This window comes from Lissotriton vulgaris, chromosome 3_2 (assembly GCF_964263255.1).
Source record: "Lissotriton vulgaris chromosome 3_2, aLisVul1.2, whole genome shotgun sequence".
NCBI lineage: Eukaryota > Metazoa > Chordata > Amphibia > Caudata > Salamandridae > Lissotriton > Lissotriton vulgaris.
In genome coordinates this window covers 266126811-266145774 of record NC_141690.1, presented here as the reverse complement: position 1 = coordinate 266145774, position 18964 = coordinate 266126811, and the positions used below count along the sequence as shown (strand labels likewise).

Genomic DNA, 18964 nt, shown 5'->3' with positions numbered 1-18964 from the left:
AAGAGTTATCGCTGCTAATGCTTTTGTTTAAGAAAGAAGAAAATCACATGGGATCGAGTAGAAGTGGGTGGTGAACAGTGATAATAACATATTTGAGAAATTAACATATGTTTATGATTCCTTTATTAATAGTGTGCGATTGGGCCTGATGTGCTAAGCCAAGAGAAAAGATGGCGGTTGAGACATAACACAAGTTGAGTCTGCGCACCGAAGTTTTGAAGTGACCTGGTGATCGGATCACTGACAAGCTGACAAGAACGAAGGACAGATGCCTGGGAACGTTCTTCAACTGTAGAATTTCATAAAAAATTGTATCTAATCTATTATGTGAATATGTGTGAAAGGAAATGGTTCTAAAAAAATGAATACATTAAACGGAAGGGTTTACTAAACAAAGAATTAGTTAAGAAATCAAGAATGACAGCATGAGGTGATGATTACTCTCCTGTCTCTGTCCAATCACAGTCCACGATACACGGAAACTTGCAACTTTTGAAGGTGGGACATGCGGCATTAAAGGGTATAACTTGAGTGACTTAAGGTTAAGAAGAGAGACGTTGATGCTGAGTGAGGAGTGGATGAGAGCTGCTGCTGGAGAAGAGCAGACTGGGAAGATTCAATACCGAGAGACAGCCTGATTAGATGGAAGATTTGCGGGAAAATATCGAGGAGGGAGAGAGTGTAAGAGAGGGATGCGCTCCGGTGCGCCGGGATCTAGAGAAGTGTAGTTAAGTATGATCCTATCCTGCACCTGTCCTATAGTCTTTGTCTCCTGACTCTTTATCAGGTGACCTCCACCAATCCTTTTGGCCATGGGTTTGGGTTTCTCAATTTCACCAATCGGTAAATATATTTCTGTCTTGAATTTGCATATCTCTTGCAAAGTATGAATTACTGTGTCTATTGTCTCTTCATCTGTCACTCCAAATGCATTAAAGATGTTGAACGTGTCTGTATATTTGAATGTAATTTGATAAATGAATTTTTCCCTCCCATGAAAGTTGATGGGGTTTGCACAGTGAATCTGTACAAATGAGCGTTCATTTGAATGAATCATTAGATAAAATCTATTGAATCGTACTTGGAGTCTGTGATTATTTTATTGAAAGTTGTAAGATAGGTTAATGAATTTGTTAAGATCACCATCAACTACTCGACTAATGGTCCATTGACCAAAGGAAGAGTGTTGATCTGTGGAGGTAAGTTAGACATTGACTGATTCAAATTCAAAATGAAATAAAACTTGACCCCCAGCGGAACAAGCAGGGAACTTGAATGTGTATAAGGGCCCATTGTGAATAATATGGTGATTGTGAAATGTTCATCTTGGCCTTTCGCTGGACCTGGGGCATATACTCAGATCTTCTTTCTTAACTTTAATGCCTCGATTTAGGTCAAGTTTCCAATCCAAAATCTCTCCATTCATTTATTTGCCAACTTTTGGTGGCATTTTATATACTCGTTCTATCTCCCATCTTGCGATCTGCTTCAGGAAGTGACATCAGAGGAGACCAGGAAGTGTTGTCTGCAGATTTACTACAGCTGCAAAAGTGCAATGACATTTTTGCATTTTTTTGTACTTTTCACAGAAAAGACAATTTCAACTTTTCTTTGCACCATTGTTGCGTTGGTGTTATCCACAGCCTGTAGTTTCTCTGGGCCTGACTCAGTTGTCGGCAGACAGGTTACACCGTCACTACGATGACGGATATCTTGTCCCCCGAAACATAATAGGATACAACAGGATTTATATTTCGGTGGGCAGGATATCCCTCACCGTTGTGAGGGTAACCAAGATATCAGTCACTGTTGTGATGGTAACCCAGGATATCAGTCACCGTTGTGATGGTAACCCAGGATATCAGTCACCGTTGTGATGGTAACCCAGGATATCAGTCACCGTTGTGATGGTAACCCAGGATATCAGTCACCGTTGTGATGGTAACCCAGGATATCAGTCACCGTTGTGAATGTAACCCAGGATATCAGTCACCGTTGTGATGGTAACCCAGGATATCAGTCACCGTTGTGATGGTAACCCAGGATATCCCTCACCGTTGTGAGGGTAACCAAGATATCAGTCACCGTTGTGATGGTAACCCAGGATATCAGTCACCGTTGTGAATGTAACCCAGGATATCAGTCACCGTTGTGATGGTAACCCAGGATATCAGTCACCGTTGTGATGGTAACCCAGGATATCAGTCACCGTTGTGAATGTAACCCAGGATATCAGTCACCGTTGTGATGGTAACCCAGGATATCAGTCACCGTTGTGATGGTAACCCAGGATATCAGTCACCGTTGTGATGGTAACCCAGGATATCAGTCACCGTTGTGATGGTAACCCAGGATATCAGTCACCGTTGTGAATGTAACCCAGGATATCAGTCACCGTTGTGATGGTAACCCAGGATATCAGTCACCGTTGTGATGGTAACCCAGGATATCAGTCACCGTTGTGATGGTAACCCAGGATATCAGTCACCGTTTCACTGTGTGACAGAGTAACCTATCCGCCAGGATCTAAGGGGCATATCATCAAGGGACGGCGATAAATAACGCAAAGCGCGCTTACAGTTTTTTTTATTTATCGCTGTCTATCTCTGGAATTTATTGCCCTGGTAGCACGTTATTAACAACGCGTTTCTCCAGGGCGATAACAATTCGAGCGATAGCGGGGAAATCTCCGTTTTGCATGTAACATCGCTGGTTTTCCAGCGATGTTCCCTGCAAAACGGCGATAACCTTGCTGATACGACCATGTGGTTGTATCAGCATAATCCACCCCCAATGTTAGGGATAGGTAAGCCTGCATTTTAGCAGACGTTCGTTTTTGGCGAAAACAGCGTTTTTTTCCATAAAACTAACGTCTGGTTAAATGCTGGGGCAGCCTTGTAAATATCGCAATGTGCACATCCGTGATATTTGCAAGGTTGTACTGCCCAGTGACGCCCACTTTGCATCTCATTAGAGATGAAATGGGAGGCGTCGGGTAAAAGGGTGCTAGTATGCGCTAATGCATGCTAGCACCCTCTTGTAAATAGGGCGAAAAGATTATCTCCGCTTTTTTGGCTTTTAAAGCCAAAAAAGCAGAGATAATGCCCTCCTTAATATGCCCCCAAATCAGGCCTTTAATTCTAGACTCGCTTCAGGATTCACAGGTTCGGAGCAGGTCACAGAATGGAGGCATCTCGTGAAGGAGCCTTAATTAGGAAACACAGAAGTGCAGCTTTAATTTCAGGAAACAAGATGTCTTTTTAAGGCGGGCGCCAGCGCGGGCCCCTTGGATGCGAGTGCGTCATTAAACACAGCTTAATGTTGTGGCAAACAGAGGCGAGAGCTGTTAGATGCTGTTTATTGTTAATTGATTGGCGGTAAATGGGCGTTTATTGCACCTCGCAGACAATGCTGAACGTGTCCTTGAAGGTCTGTTTGCCTTGACACCGGAACAGAGACAGCTGCTGCTGTGCGGTCTGTGCTGTGCTTTAGTGCTGCGCGGTCTGTGCTGTGCGGTCTGTGCTGTGAAGAGAACGTGTTCGGTGCTTACAGCCTGATTCATGAAAACCGATTTCTGAGAATTATAAATTGCGATTGACAGCGAATCGCAATTTAGAATTCTCAGAACGGCATTCATCAAATTCTGCGATAAAATAAAGCGAATCGCAAGTGGCCGCAAAAGGCGATAGCGATTTTTCAAAATCGCAGAAAAATCGCAAATTCCGTCCAAATCCGTGTAGGAATAGCGATCTCGCAATTTGCGAGATCGCAAAATGCGATCTCGCAAATAGCGAGATCGCAAAAATGGGAAGTCGCATTTCGAGCCCAGTGATGACATCACAACCAGGAAGCAGGCAGTTCCCACCCCCATTTAGAACAGTGAGGCAGAGATCGAAGCTGCATCACACAGAGCACCTCTCAGAACACCTCCAGACTATGAAATCTTTCACTTTTTTGACTGCAGCAATGGCAGAGGATGCAGCAGCAGGGCCCAGTGACACCGGGCGCAAGCGCAAGCTGAAATTTTCCGAGCAGGAGTTGGAGCACCTAATAGATGGAGTGTGTGAAAACCACACCAAACTATTCGGCAAGGACTCCAGGAGAGTACCAGAGGCCGAGAAACGCTGACTGTGGCTGGGGATCGGCGCCAGAGTCAACGCTGTGGGGGTGACACACAGGTCGATAGACGACCTAAAAAAGAGGTGGTACGACCTCCGAGGTTGTGCCAAGGAGAGGGTGGCAGAGAGGCTGGGCGAGAGCCAGGCAACTGGAGGTGGAGAACCAACAGTCCCTCCCAACACCCCCATGGAGGATCGTGTGGAGGACACACTTCAGCGAGAGGCGTGTATAGGGGTCATCCCTCTGGACTCATCCCGACCTCCCCAAGACAGCCAAGGTAAGTGGCATGCGACTGCGACCCTGTCCCCTAACAATGGCCATGACCCTATAGCCTCCCATAATCAACCCCAGTAATGCAACCCATGCACATTAGGATATGCCCAAATGCATTGTGGGACATGTAGTCTGCCCACAATGTATAAAAACTCCAATGCAGCCAGACATGTCCCAAAGTACGCAATGCCACAGCCAGTCAGGGAATGTCAGCCAGCATGCATGTAGCAACTGCACATGTGAAAGATACATGCAATTAATCTACGTCCACTTTCCCTCACAGGTGGCGCAGACAACAACAGCAGCGACAGCGATAGGCTGCTGATAGACGAGGCAGCAGAGGATGCAGAGGAGGTGCTAACAGCCACACAACCTACTCCATCAGGCGCTGCTCCATTGCCTGCTGCTAGACCACCACCATCTAAGCCAGCTCCATCAGGCGCTGCTCCATTGGCAGCTGCTCGACCACCACCATCTGCGCCAGCTCCATCAGGCGCTGCTCCATTGGCAGCTGCTCGACCACCACCATCAGCGCCAGCTCCATCAGGCGCTGCACCATTGGCAACCGCAACACCACCACCAGCGGCACCCTCAACATCTGGTGCTGCTAGAGCGGCGACAGATCGCACACCCACTGTGGCCAGCCAGCACAGCAGGCATGGCAGGGAGCGCCAGCAGAGCACAGCACGCAGCGGCAGGAGGCGGATGGCTGTGCGTGTTCCAGGGCTCAGCATAGAGCGCCGGATGCTGCGCATCCATCAATTGCAGGCACGACGCCAAGGGGCAATCCAACTCCAGCTCCACAACATTGGCATAAATGTAGCAAATGTGTTGGATAGGATATAGCGGATGACAACTGCCATGGAGGCTAACACTGCGGCCATCATCTTGCAGCGCAACATCGCCCGCCGCCGCCACCGCCAGCTACTTACGCGCCCATCTGCCCACACGCACTCAAACTACGTGATTGGTAATGCCACCTCCCAGCTGTCACGTCGGTCCCTGGTTATGCAGCAGCAGATGGTGCAATGCTGCGAGGATGTGGAGCGTGTACTGGAGCCGGTCACCAGTGCTGTACTGGCACTACATCCAACTGGCCCAGCCAATGGTGGTGGGGACGACACTAGTGAGGGGACGTCCAGTGTCAGCAGCCTGTCTGCCTCACAGGTCGGTGTCCTACGCCGCAGCAGCAGGCCCACTGCGGGTTCACGTGCCCTCCCTGAGGATGAGCCTGAGAGGCGATTGGGTGCCGCGCGCCAGAGGCGCACTTGACATTACTATCCATTGGCAGGGACATGCTGAAGACAGAAGCATGTCGTGCTTATGACTTAGAGCAGTATGGCGCAATACTACTCACATGTTAATAATTTCAAAATGTCGTTATTATTGTGCCTTCAACAATAATATTTATTCAAGCATCGTACATCAGCCTCCTGTCATTATTTCCATTGTCATGTATTTGTGATTTGTTGGGTGAGGGGAGTGGGTGCACTAGAAACAGTTCATTGTGATGTGGTTGCGGCGTCTGTGTCCTTCAGCTGGATTCTCCCCGCATGCATGGCGCACATGTGCAGGTGGCCGGTCGTCCCCTTCCGACTCAATGCCAGAGATCTCTACAGGTATCTGGCGATTGGTAGCAATGTTGTGTAGTATAGCACACACAGCCACAATGCGGCAGCAGACATCAGGACTGTAGTACATGGCCCCACCAGTCTTGTGCAGTATGCGGAATCTGCTCTTCAGTAGCCCAAATGTCCTCTCTATGCAATTCCTTGTGCGTATGTGTGCTACATTGTAGCGCCGTTGCTGTGGTGTCGCAGGGTTGAGGTATGGGGTGAGGAGGTATTCACCGAGGGCGTAGCCACTGTCACCTGAATGAGAGGAGCAGAGGGTGAGTGCCTGTGCAGCGCAGCTACTTCATCACAGTGTAACATTGTGGGCCAAGTGTACTTACCAAGTAGGTGTCCTTCCCCGAAGTCTCCCCTGGCCAGTCGTGTGTGGAGGCCGCTGTGCCGGAATATGAATGAGTCATGTGTACTCCCCGGGTACTGTGCCACTATGTCCGTGATGTATGTCTTAGCATTGCAGACCATCTGGATGTTGAGGGAGTGGTAGGACTTGCGATTGCGGTACATGTACTCCATTGCAGCTGGTGGGCAGATGTGGATGTGGGTACAGTCAATGCATCCTATCACATGTGGGAAATGCGCAACATTGTAGAATTGATGCTTGGTCTCATCCAAGTCCTGTTGGCTGATGGGAAATTTGATGTGGTGGTGTAGCTGGGTCAGCATTGCGTCAAGGAAACTCCTTAGGCAGCGGGACATGGTGGGCTGGGATATCCCCCCAGCAGCGGCAACTATCCCCTGGAAGCTCCTGGAGGCCAGAAGGTGCAGGCTGCACAATACCTGGACATGTGTGGGCACGGCATTGGTCCGCCTTGTTGGGTGCTGCATCAGGGGGTCAAGGTCCTGAATTAGCTTGATGATCATTGGCCCATTGAGGCGGTACTTTGCGTATATTTGCTCTCTGGTTTGGCCCAGCAGGGTGACCCGCTGGCGGAATATACTCTCCTGGATCCTACGTCTGATCCGTGCTGCTCGCTGTAGCCTTCGCCGCCTGACCACCATGTAGAGTCCTGCATTGTGAGACTCCTAATGCTGCTGCTGCATCTCCTTAAGTGTGTTTGGTCAGACCAGCACCTGTTACTGATTGGGTAACGTTCTTTCAAAAAATGTTTTGCTTTGCTTTGATGGTTACCACCTGCTTTGGGTTGTCCTTAAATTGCGCCTCGCAAAATGCGATTTTCCGGTTTTTCGCTAATTGCGATTTTTCTTGAATAGCGATTGCGATTTTATTGCAATCTCGCAATTTTATTCGCAGAATCCGTGGTTTCTCGCTATTTCAGAATCGCTATTGGGCTACTGCCGGGATTCTGCGAATAATTTTGCGAATTCGCTATTCTGTGTTTGCGAATTCGCTTTTTATTTTCAAGAATACCGTTTTAGACAATTGCGCTCGCAATAGCTTTTTCGCAGCTATTGCGATCGCAATTTTACTTCATGAATCTGGCTGTATATCTGCAAAAAGAACAACTGACGGACAGAGGCTGAACAATGGCAGACACTCACCCGCGCTCCTTGACACTGCGCAGAATTCCGTCCATCATTGCTCTTTTTGCAGGGCTTAATTTGATCCGGTGTTTGCCGGTGGGGGGCACCTGTCCTGCACACATTTTAGGGGACAAGCACCGATTTTGCCTTCATCAGAATTTCCAGACAACAAGAAGTGAAAATCACAAGTGGAAAAAGTAGGACGAGAAATACGGAAACACAAAGGGAGAAAGGAGACAGCTGCAAGAGTGAGATAAAGAGGCCGGGAGGGTCTGCTGCGGGACTACAGAGGCCTGAAGTGATTCAGGACTAGCAGTCTTGGTACTCGGCGCGCGGACATTTAAGAGCGCCGGGCGGGCTTCTGAGCAGAGTGTCCGGCACCGGCTATCCTTGTTTTACAAATTAAGCCCTGCATGACTATCATAGGCTCCCTTGTCTCTTCGGACCTTTACAATGAATTCCAGAAGCATTCATTGAACACTTTGCATCTTGCTGTGGGTAGAGTGCAACAGTGAGACTTATTTAAAAGAACTTAAGAACGAGTAAAAACAAAAAAGAACACACTTTGGACTCTCATAAAGACGGAACCATCCCTGCCGGGGTGACACAGGACTCAAGACACACCTGCATCCCTTCAACATGTTTGGATACCTAAACACACCCTTAATCATCCTACATACGTAACACGAGGACTGACCATGCCAGGGCAGTGTATTCAGACTCTTAGGGGCAGATTTACAAGCCCCTTGCTTCTCTTTTACACCGTCATGGTGCGGGGTATTTACAACGTGACGCATCTGGGAGATGTGCCATGTAGTAAAGCCCTGCACCAGAAGGAGGCATTCCTGCGCAGGGGGGGGGGGGGGGCGTTCTGGCACAGGAAAGCCTCCTAAAAGTGGCTCACTCAGTCAATTTTGAGCCCATGCTGCGTCAAAACCCTGCGCCTGCTTGAAGCAGGCATAAGGATTGACGCAGCATTTCAAAGACAGGGCCCCCCAGAGCCTTGCTCGAGCTGCGTCGTGCTTGCGACGCAACTCCAGCAATGCGCCACCTTTACGGCACAGATGCGTCACGTTTTTGCCCCATGGTGCGCTGCATTGTAAATGTGGCGCATCCATGGTGGCGGGTCCGTGGCGCACAATAACTGGCGCATACCTGGGGATATGCAGGGATGCGCCAGTTATTGTAAATCTGCCCCTTAGTCCTTCCTAGGGGCTGGCACTGCTACAACACAGGGGCAAAGAGATTTTAGTGCCGGATTTTACACTTTGGGCCAATTTCTTCTTCAGCACAAATGGAGTTCACTCAGATTGGTATCACTGTGCATCAAGTAATATGCAAATATAGTTTGTACCGATTTTTCATCATTGTTAGCCAAAAATCCTAGCTAAGGAATGATACCGAGTAAGTGAGGTAGTGTGGCTCACTGGTTAGAGGCGGCAGACCCGAGAGCAGAGGACGGCCCGGGACCAGGGTTCGATTCCCGGCGCAGCAGGTTTCTGGACCAGGGTCAGCGGACTCGATAATTCTCTCGCCTCGGTGCCCACTCTGATCAGCGTTCACACTCGGCAACTCTGGGCATTAGCTTGCCTCATCTTCACTAACGGCCCCACCAGACCGCCGGGGATGCATGGTCTCACCCTGGAGATACCCATTAAGGGACCATCTCTCAGGGAAGCCAGGAAGGGTTTCGCAGCGGTCGAAGCGCCTTGGGACCCTCCGGGTAAGTAGTGCGCTATTTAAATGCCTATACATACATATACATAAATACATACATACCCCATGCAGACAGGAAAGAGGATCAGCGTTTTGCACCGACTTTGGTTCAAACAATGATGCTGTCAGTGAATGACGGGCGCACAGTGTCCAGGACGGCCACATGTTACATTGCGATACGCACATTGATAACCACATGGAACCAAGCATGGAACCGCCCCAAAGGACACCCTGCTCCACATGACAATCCTATGTTGTCAGTGTTGGGGAGCGCGTGGTTAGGTCACTGTCTCCTCTGCTGGTCAGCGCGATAGCTCCTGACCAGTACTGGACACTGCACACATGTCCCTCTGTTGCTGCTTCTGGACACACTTTACTGCACTCTAGGGGTGGTTGTGCACCTGCGCCCCGGGGGCGTAACAGGCGTTTGCGCCGCTTCATGAGCCTCCAGTGGGGCACTTTGGTATTACAGAAGAGGCTGCAGTTAGTGCTGGTATACATACAGCACCAGCGCTATCATTAAAGGGCGTTCCCTCATTTGCATGGGGGTGTGGCCACATGCAAATGAGGGAACCACTTTTCCTCTGGGCCTGCGCCATATTACCGACGTGGGCTCAGAGGCAAACATGCCTTTAGAAAGCGCACTAAAGTGCGCAACAAAAAGGTGGTGCACTTACAGTGCGCCTCCTAAATGCTGCCCTGTAAAGGAAATAAACAGGGTCCCGTGGCCCCCCAAACAGCCCCTTGCAGGTGGGTGTAGCCATTCACTGGACCCAACTGAAAGGGGATCTCTAATTCCTTTTAAAAGTGCAGGGGGGGTGCAGCATTCCTGGAGAAACCTGGAGCATCTTTAATCAGCTGCGCTGTATTTCTCTTGAATGCGCTGCCCTCTGCACAGCGCAGGTTTGCGGCTGTCCCGAGGACAGTGCATTCTTCCTTATAGGGCGCATGTTCCGTGTTTGCACCCAGCGCACCTGCTTTAAGGTGCGTCATAGCTCAAACATGGAAAGCGCGCCCTGTCTGTAACGCCGGCCTCCTGCTCGTCTACAATGACAGGTCACGTGACCCCATCCTTAGAACCTGGAGGAAAACCAGTTTTCACAGTTTAATGTCAGCAAGGCCAAGCCTTTCAATGTTATGATCAACTAATGAACCTGAAGCGTTGTTGTTACAGAAACAAATGCCAACCAAACTATCAAACACTTTATCTCGTGTAAAAAACACAAAATAAACAATGACAGAAAAACATCACAAAACTTCTCATGCATGAATAATGCCCTCCCCTAAAACCGAAACATTATTAATAAATCAGAGAGACCCATTTAACACCAGGACAGATTTGGCAATTACTGTGCTTGACTACTGAGGCCAGGAATGTACCCGTAAGAAAGACAATCAGCGGCCCTGAGGCATGAGGACAGACCCACAACTCCAAAATTGGGCTTTTTCTGCAAGTGAACAATGTACTTCTCACATGTACAAGAAATACATTTTATTAGTACAATAGAAAATGCATAATAATTGCTAAATCGCTGCACAAGGGCCGAATTAAATGGAAACCGCAGGTGACGGCCTTTCAGGGAATGACAACCCGTGATGACCCTGCCAGTCACATCAAACCCTACCCTACTGTTGCGTGGAGTGTAATTGGAATAGTAAATTATACTATTCCAAAGTCCAGCGGCGTCCTAAGGCAACTCATTTTAATGACTTGTGTGATAAAGAAACGTTTGGTAAATGCATACAGGGATTGGTCTATGATTATGGTTTCTATAGATTGAGTGTCTTACCCAGGCTGTACCACATGTCACGTATGGCGGATCCAATGGCCTCACGCATGTCTCCATACCTGTGGGATCAAAGAGGAAAGAGTGAGTTTATATCTTTTATTTGCTCACCACGTCCATGACAGCTACTAAAGCACTTTCGCATAATCCAATCATTTACGCACCAACTGGACCGTCGACCAATCCCTACAGGCGTAAGCCAGAATCCGCATAGAGCGAAGCTGTACACTCATTCTGAATATATCACGTGGCATCACTTATTCTTCCTACCTCATTCCTACCAAAGCAGCAATGCTCTCTATGCTCAGAAGTGTCTCCACGTCATAAAGAAAATGGACCACATCTCCTCATCCTCAGAAACCATCACTGGCTTTCATTTGAGAGCAGAATAAAACGCAATTGGCATGCATCACACCTCAATAATCCTGCATATATACTCTCCAGCATCATCAAAAAAACTGGTAGTACCATCTTTCAAACGCTCACAAAGTCTCACCCATTGAAATCAAGAGAAGTACCTTTACTACTACTAAACTGAGAAAAATCCTAACTTCAAGACTTTCGGTATTCACAGAAGGCATTTAGGAGTCCTGAAGTTAGGACTCATAACTTCTGTGAATACCGAAATGAGTAAGTGCGTTCTGTGAATACCAAAATGGTAGTAAGTTTAGGATTTTGTCTTAAGTTAGTTTTGTGAATCGGGCCCTTGGTCTTTGGCCTCCGGTTGTATGAGAGGCCTCATTTCACTTATCCTGTGGCCGCAGGATGTACAGCACAGTCTTGGTTTCACTTATACTGTGGCCACAGGATATATTACACAATCTTGGTTATACTTTTCCTGTGGCCACAGAGCACAATGTTTAAATACATCGCACATGATCGCACAGGATTTCACGCTCCCCGCCACACCGCCAGTTTAGCCCCAACCTCTGGCCCACTTACTTGCAGATAATGGACGTGCGCTTCGCCTGGGAGAAGTTCTCCAACTGCAGGGACTCCTGGGTCAAGAAGGCCACTGCCAGGTGGAAGTAGTTATTCCAGAGCTGTAAAGGAACAGACAGGAGCAGGTTAGCAGGACGGTGGGTAGGGGCGAGGACGCGCGGGCTCCCCCTGCTGGGCATTTGAGAGGCCTCAGGCATAAAGGAAGACATGAGGGTATCTGGGGGTCAGAGTGGTGCATGGGGTGAATCAGATTGGCAGACACGCCAGGCGAGTGCGCTAATATTCAACACTAGCAGGTCCTTAGTCACTGGGTCGTCAACCACTGGTCCTCAGTCACTGGTTCTCAAACACTGTAATGTAAAATGTAATGTAAAAAGAACTTGTAAAGCGCAACTAACACCCAGCGGTTTCTTGGCGCTAAAGCATAAGGAAAACAAACGGTCCGTGGGGCAGGAAGCGTTAATTGTAAGCATTACGGAACAGATGAGTTTTTAGAAGGGACCTAAAATGGGTGTAGGGAGAAGCTAGTCTTAGGCCTAAAGGGAGGGCATTCCAGAAGGACGGGGCAAGGAATGAGAACCTCAGTCCTCCCTGTTTTTTGCGTTTGAAGGTCAGTACCTGAAGTAAGGCCAGATGGGAGGCGCGGAGATTGCGAGAGGGGACGTATGAGTGCAGTAGTGAAGAGATAAACGAAGGACCTATGCCAGCAAGGGACTTAAAAATAATGCAGCCCAGTTTGAACTTGCAGCGCTCAGAGACAGGGAGCCAGTGGAGGGATTTTAAAAGAGGGCAGACGTGTTGGTGTTTGGGCTGATGATGAATGAGCCGTGCGGCCTGGTTCTGGACAAGTTGTAGCCTCTTTAGTTGGTATGCCAACATAAAGGGAGTTGGCATAGTCTATCCTGGAAATGACTAAGGCCAATAGGACCAGGGTGAGGGCCTCGGTGGTCAGGAAGCGGGCAATCTTTCGAATTTTTCTTAACTGAAAAAAACTGGAGGAAGCTACTGCGTTGATCTGGGGTTTCATCATGAGGTCATTACTGATAATAACCCCAAGGCTTTTTACTGAGCTGACAGGGTTGGGGGGAGGACCCAGCCTCATGGGCCAAAAGGTGGATTTCCAGGGATTGGCTGCACCCCCGACAAGCACCAACTCTGTCTTGTCGGGGTTGAGCTTCAGGTGATTCACCCCCATCCAGTCGCTGATGTGACAGAGAGTGGATTGAAAGTTGTCGATGGGTTGGTCCGTAGAGTTGATATCGAAGACCAGCTGGATGTCATCCGCGTAATTGAATGCGGTGACACAGCTACCTCGTAGGGACCGAATAAGGGGGGTGAGGTATAAATTCAAAAGAAGAGGGGATAAGGAGGAGCCCTGCGGGACGCCGCAGGTTAGCTCGACCTTGTCAGCAGAAAACTGAGAGAGCCGAACCGCCTGGCGGCGGTTGCTCAAGAAGGAGCGGACCCAGTCTAAGGCAGTGCCCTGGATGCAAGCCTCCTTGACACGGCTGACCAGAATATCATGGTTGACCATATCAAAGGCGGCAGACAGATCCAGGAGCACCAGAACCTGGCTGATGTTGGAGTCCGCCCCTCTCCACAGTTCCTCCATGACGGAGAGTATAACAGATTCTGTAGAATGATTGGGTCTGAATCCGGCCTGTTGGGAGTCGAGAAAATGAGAGTCTTCGATAAAAGTACTCAAGATGTTCGTCACGTGGGACTCAAGAACTTTGCTGAGGTAGGGAAGAAGGGAAATGGGGCGAAAGTTGCTCATGATGGTAGGGTCTGCTGTAGGTTTTTTGAGGATGGGCATGACCTCGGCACTTTTGAATGACCCGGGAACTATGCCAGAAGAAAGAGAATTGTACAGCAGTGCCAGAGGAGGGGAAGGAAGGCTATGAAAGCCTCGCGGAGGATCAAGGGAGGGCAACAGTCGGTAGGGGATCCAGAGGCAACCTTTTTTAGGAGGGCAGGGAGCTCCGTCTCCGAGATTGGAGGGATCTGGGTCAGCTGCATGGGGTTAGGAGAAGGCGAGGAGAAGTCGGACCTAGGGGGGTGAAGCGGGGCTGAGGATAGAATGCTATTTTTTGATATTGGCAATTTTCTCCACGAAGAAGAGATTTAGGGAGTCCCACAGTGCACGGGAGGGGAGACGTTTAGCGGTGACCCTGTCTGGGTTTGACAGCTCCTCCACAATAGAAAAGATGTCTTTGGTTTTGGTGGCGGAGTCAGCAATCCTATTTGAAAAATAAGTGGTCTTTGCTTGTAGGACCGCTATTTTGTATTCTTTAAGCAGGGTTGTGAAGCGCAGTTTCATGTCTGGAGCGTAACTGCGTCGCCACTGGCGCTCGGCCTGCCTAAGGCCCATCTTCAGGGCTTTGAGGTCCTCAGTGAACCACTTTTGGGCGTCATGCAGGCGTTTGAGCTTAATCTGTCTCCAGCCAGTGTGTGAGGGCAGAAGCTTGGCTGTAGATGGAGCCCAGATTAGAGGGGGTGGAGGTTCTAAGTAGGGTGACAAATTTACTGAGATCGGCCTTATTCCGATTCCGGGCCGAGAGGTTGCCTTCCAAAGGTCTGCTAAGGCCGGGAGTAGCCATAAGAGAAAAGGAGATTATGAAATGTCTGACCATAGGCAAGGTGAGATGAGAGGGGCAGATAATTCCAGGTTGGAGGTCCAAACCTGGTCCAAAATGTGACCCTTAATGTGGGTGGCTGATTTTATGTGTGTCAGGCAGTTCATACTAGATAGGCGATCGGTAAATGAGACAGAGCAAGCATTCTCCTTTACATCAGAGGGCCAATAATTAATAAAGTTGCCTAAGACTAAGATTTTTGAATTATTAATAATAAGTTGGGAAAGCATGTCCCCAAACATTGTAGGAAAATTAGGCATAGACTGGGGGGGACGGTAGACTAGGACACAGATAAAAGGGGTAACTGAGGATTCCAGTCTCAGCACAAGATAGTCGACCGAGTGAATGCCGACTGAGGTCAGGGCGAAGAATCGGATGGAATTTTTAATAATCGCTGCTGCCCCACCTCCCGGCCTACCGGAAGCTCTGTGGAAGCTCTGTTTGCCTGGAGGATGTAATAGCCAGCGGGGATTGCAGCAAGTATGTCGGGGGCAGATTCTTCAGTAAGCCATGTCTCCGTTAATAGCAGTATATCCGGTTTCTCAGAGTCTAGCAAAGCAAAGATTTCCAGCTGGTGTATTACCAGTGAGCGTGTGTTAAGCTAGGTCATTGTGACATTGGGGTATGGAGTCCTTTTGTTAGATGGAGGGTTGATAATTGAAGGGGGGACTGCGGACGAAGGGGCTACTATCTCAGGAAATGTGTTTCTAGCACAGAGGAACCCCAGTGACTCAAAGCCCGACAAAGTCGCGGGGAGGGGGGGTAGGCGCATGGGGATGCGGTTGGATCAGATCTGTAGAAGTGCATTGAATGAAACCGGCAGGGGGGCATGCCCCGTGCCCTGGCCGGCCGCGGACGGGCGCAGACGGGCTTGCCTTAGGCGCGCCTTTGGCGGGCAAACGGCTTGCCCGCTGCGCTCGTCCGCTGCGCGTCCGGTAAATACACATGCACTTCACTGATCTTCAGTCATTCGTCCTCAGTCACTGCTCCTTAGTCATTGGTCCACAGTCATTGGTCCTCACTGGTCTTTAGTCACTGGTGCTCAGTCAATGGTCCTTTGTCATTCGTCCTTAGTCACTGCTCCTTAGTCATTGGTCCTCAGTCATTGGTCCTCAGTCACTGGTCTTTAGTCACTGGTGCTCAGTCACTGGTCCTCAGTCACTGGTCCTCAGTCACTGGTTCTCAATCACTGCTCCTTAGTCACTGGTCCTCAGTCACTGGTTCTCAATCACTGTTCCTTAGTCATTTGTCCTCAGTCACTGCTCCCTAGTCATTGGTCCTCAGTCACTGCTCCTTAGTCATTGGTCCTCAGTCGCCGGTACTCAGTCACTGGTCTCAATCAGTGCTCCTCAGTCATTGCTCCTCAGTCACTGGTCCTCAGTCACTGGTCCTCAGTCACTGGTCCTCAGCCACTGGTCCTTAGTCATTGGTCCTCAGTCACTGCTCCTTAGTCATCGGTCCTCAGTCGCCTGTCCTCAGTCACTGGTCTCAATCACTGCTCCTTAGTCATTGCTCCTCAGTCACTGTTCCTCAGTCACTGGTCCTCAGTCACTGGTCCTTAGTCATTGGTCCTCAGTCACTGCTCTTTAGTCATTGGTCCTCAGTCATTGGTCCTCAGTCACTGGTCCTCAGTAACTGGTCCTCAGTCACTGGTCCTTAGTCATTGGTCATCAGTCACTGCTCCTTAGTCATTGGTCCTCAGTCATTGGTCCTCAGTCACTGGTCCTCGGTCACTGGCCCTTAGTCATTGGTCCTCATTCACTGCTCCTTAGTCATTGGTCCTCAGTCATTGGTCCTCAGTCACTGGTCCTCAATCACTGGTCCTCAGTCACGGGTCCTAAGTCATTGGTCCTCAGTCACTGCTCCTTAGTCATTGGTCCTCAGTCATTGGTCCTCAGTCACTGGTCCTTAGTCACTGCTCCTTAGTCATTGGTCCTCAGTCATTAGTCTTCAGTCACTGGTCCTCCGTCACTGGTCCTCAGTCACTGATCCTTAGTCATTGGTCCTGAGTCACTTCTCCTTAGTCATTGGTCCTCAGTCATTGGTCCTCAGTCACTGGTCCCCAGTTACTGGTCCTTAGTCATTGGTCCTCAGTCACTGCTCCTTAGTCATTGGTCCTCAGTCATTGGTCTTCAGTCACTGGTTCTCAATCACTGCTCCTTAGTCATTGGTCCTCAGTCATTGGTTCTCAATCACTGCTCCTTAGTCATTGGTCCTCAGTCGCCGGTCCTCAGTCACTGGTCTCAATCACTGCTCCTCAGTCATTGGTCCTCAGTCACTGCTCCTTAGTCATTGGTCCTCAGTCATTGGTCCTCAGTCACTGGTCCACAGTCACTGGTTCTCAGTCACTGCTCCTTAGTAATTGGTCCTTAGTCATTGGTCCTCAGTCATTGGTCCTCAGCCACTGGTTCTCAATCACTGCTCCTTAGTCATTGGTTCCCAGTCATTGGCCCTCAGTCACTGGTCCTCAGTCACTGGTTCTCAGTCACTGCTCCTCAGTCACTGGTTCTCAGTCACTGCTCCTCGGTCATTGGTCCTCAGTGACTGGTCCTCGCTCACTGCTCCTTAGTCATTGGTCCTCAGCCATTGGTCCTCAGGCACTGGTTCTCAATCACTGCTCCTTAGTCATTGGTCCTGGGACACTGGTTCTCAATCACTGCTCCTTATTCATTGGTCCTCAGTCACTGGTTCTCAATCACTGCTCCTTAGTCACTGATCCTCAGTCACTGCTCCTTAGTCATAGGTCCTCAGCCATTGGTCCTCAGTCACTGATTCTCAATCATTGCTCCTTAGTCACTGATCCTCAGTCACTGCTCCTTAGTCATAGGTCCTCAGTCATTGGTCCTCAGTCACTGCTCCTTAGTCATAGGTCCTCAGTCACTGGTCCTCAGTCACTGGTTCTCAATCACTGCTCCTCAGTCACGGCTCCTTAGTCATTGGTCCTCAGACACTGGTCCTCAGTCATTGGTCCTCAGCCATTGGTTCTCAATCACTGCTCCTTAGTCATTGGTCCTCAGTCGCCGGTCCTCAGTCACTGGTCTCAATCACTGCTCCTCAGTCATTGGTCCTCAGTCACTGCTCCTTAGTCATTGGTCCTCAGTCATTGGTCCTCAGTCACTGGTCCACAGTCACTGGTTCTCAGTCACTGCTCCTTAGTAATTGGTCCTCAGTCATTGGTCCTCAGTCATTGGTCCTCAGCCACTGGTTCTCAATCACTGCTCCTTAGTCATTGGTTCCCAGTCATTGGCCCTCAGTCACTGGTCCTCAGTCACTGGTTCTCAGTCACAGCTCCTCAGTCACTGGTTCTCAGTCACTGCTCCTCGGTCATTGGTCCTCAGTGACTGGTCCTCGCTCACTGCTCCTCAGTCATTGGTCCTCAGTCATTGGTCCTCAGGCACTGGTTCTCAATCACTGCTCCTTAGTCATTGGTCCTGGGACACTGGTTCTCAATCACTGCTCCTTATTCATTGGTCCTCAGTTACTGGTTCTCAATCACTGCTCCTTAGTCACTGATCCTCAGTCACTGCTCCTTAGTCATAGGTCCTCAGTCATTGGTCCTCAGTTACTGGTTCTCAATCACTGCTCCTTAGTCACTGATCCTCAATCACTGCTCCTTAGTCACTGATCCTCAGTCACTGCTCCTTAGTCATAGGTCCTCAGTCATTGGTCCTCAGTCACTGCTCCTTAGTCATAGGTCCTCAGCCACTGGTCCTCAGTCACTGGTTCTCAATCACTGCTCCTCAGTCACGGCTCCTTAGTCATTTGTCCTCAGACACTGGTCCTCAGTCATTGGTCCTCAGTCACTGGTTCACAATCACTGCTCCTTAGTCATTGGTCCTCAGTCATTGGCCCTCAGTCACTGGTTCTCAATCACTGCTCCTTAGTCAGTGATCTTCAGTCATTGGTCCTCAGTCAGTGGTCTTTAGTCACTGGCGCTCAGTCACCATTCCTCAGTCACAGGTCTCAATCACTGCTCCTCAGTCATTGCTCCTCAGTCACTGTTCCTCAGTCACCGGTCCTCAGTCACTGCTCCTCAGTCATTGCTCCTCAGTCACTGGTCCTCAGTCACTGGTCCTTAGTCATTGGCCCTCAGTCACTGCTCCTTAGTCATTGGTCCTCAGTCCTTGGTCCTCAGTCACTGGTTCTTAGTCACTTGTCCTCAGTCCCTGGTCCTTAGTCATTGGTCATCAGTCACTGCTCCTTAGTCATTGGTCCTCAGTCATTGGTCCTCAGTCACTGGTCCACAGTCCCTGGTCCTTAGTCATTGGTCCTCATTCACTGCTCCTTAGTCATTGGTCCTCAGTCATTGGTCCTCAGTCACTGGTCCTCAATCACTAGTCCTCAGTCACTGGTCCTTAGTCATTGGTCCTCTGTCACT

General features: G+C 49.4%; 1 protein-coding gene across 1 annotated transcript in view; it reads right to left on the bottom strand.

Moving 5' to 3' along the window:
• LOC147725648 (dedicator of cytokinesis protein 2-like) overlaps positions 1–18964 on the bottom strand; it is a 1712066-nt gene that overhangs the window by 256757 nt on the left and 1436345 nt on the right. Inside the window, exons 35-36 of the mRNA XM_086964476.1 lie at positions 11951–12051; positions 11012–11070 (exon numbers count right to left, since the gene is read on the bottom strand). Coding sequence (XP_086820602.1) covers positions 11012–11070; positions 11951–12051 — 160 coding nt within the window. The remainder of the gene's footprint in view (positions 1–11011; positions 11071–11950; positions 12052–18964) is intronic.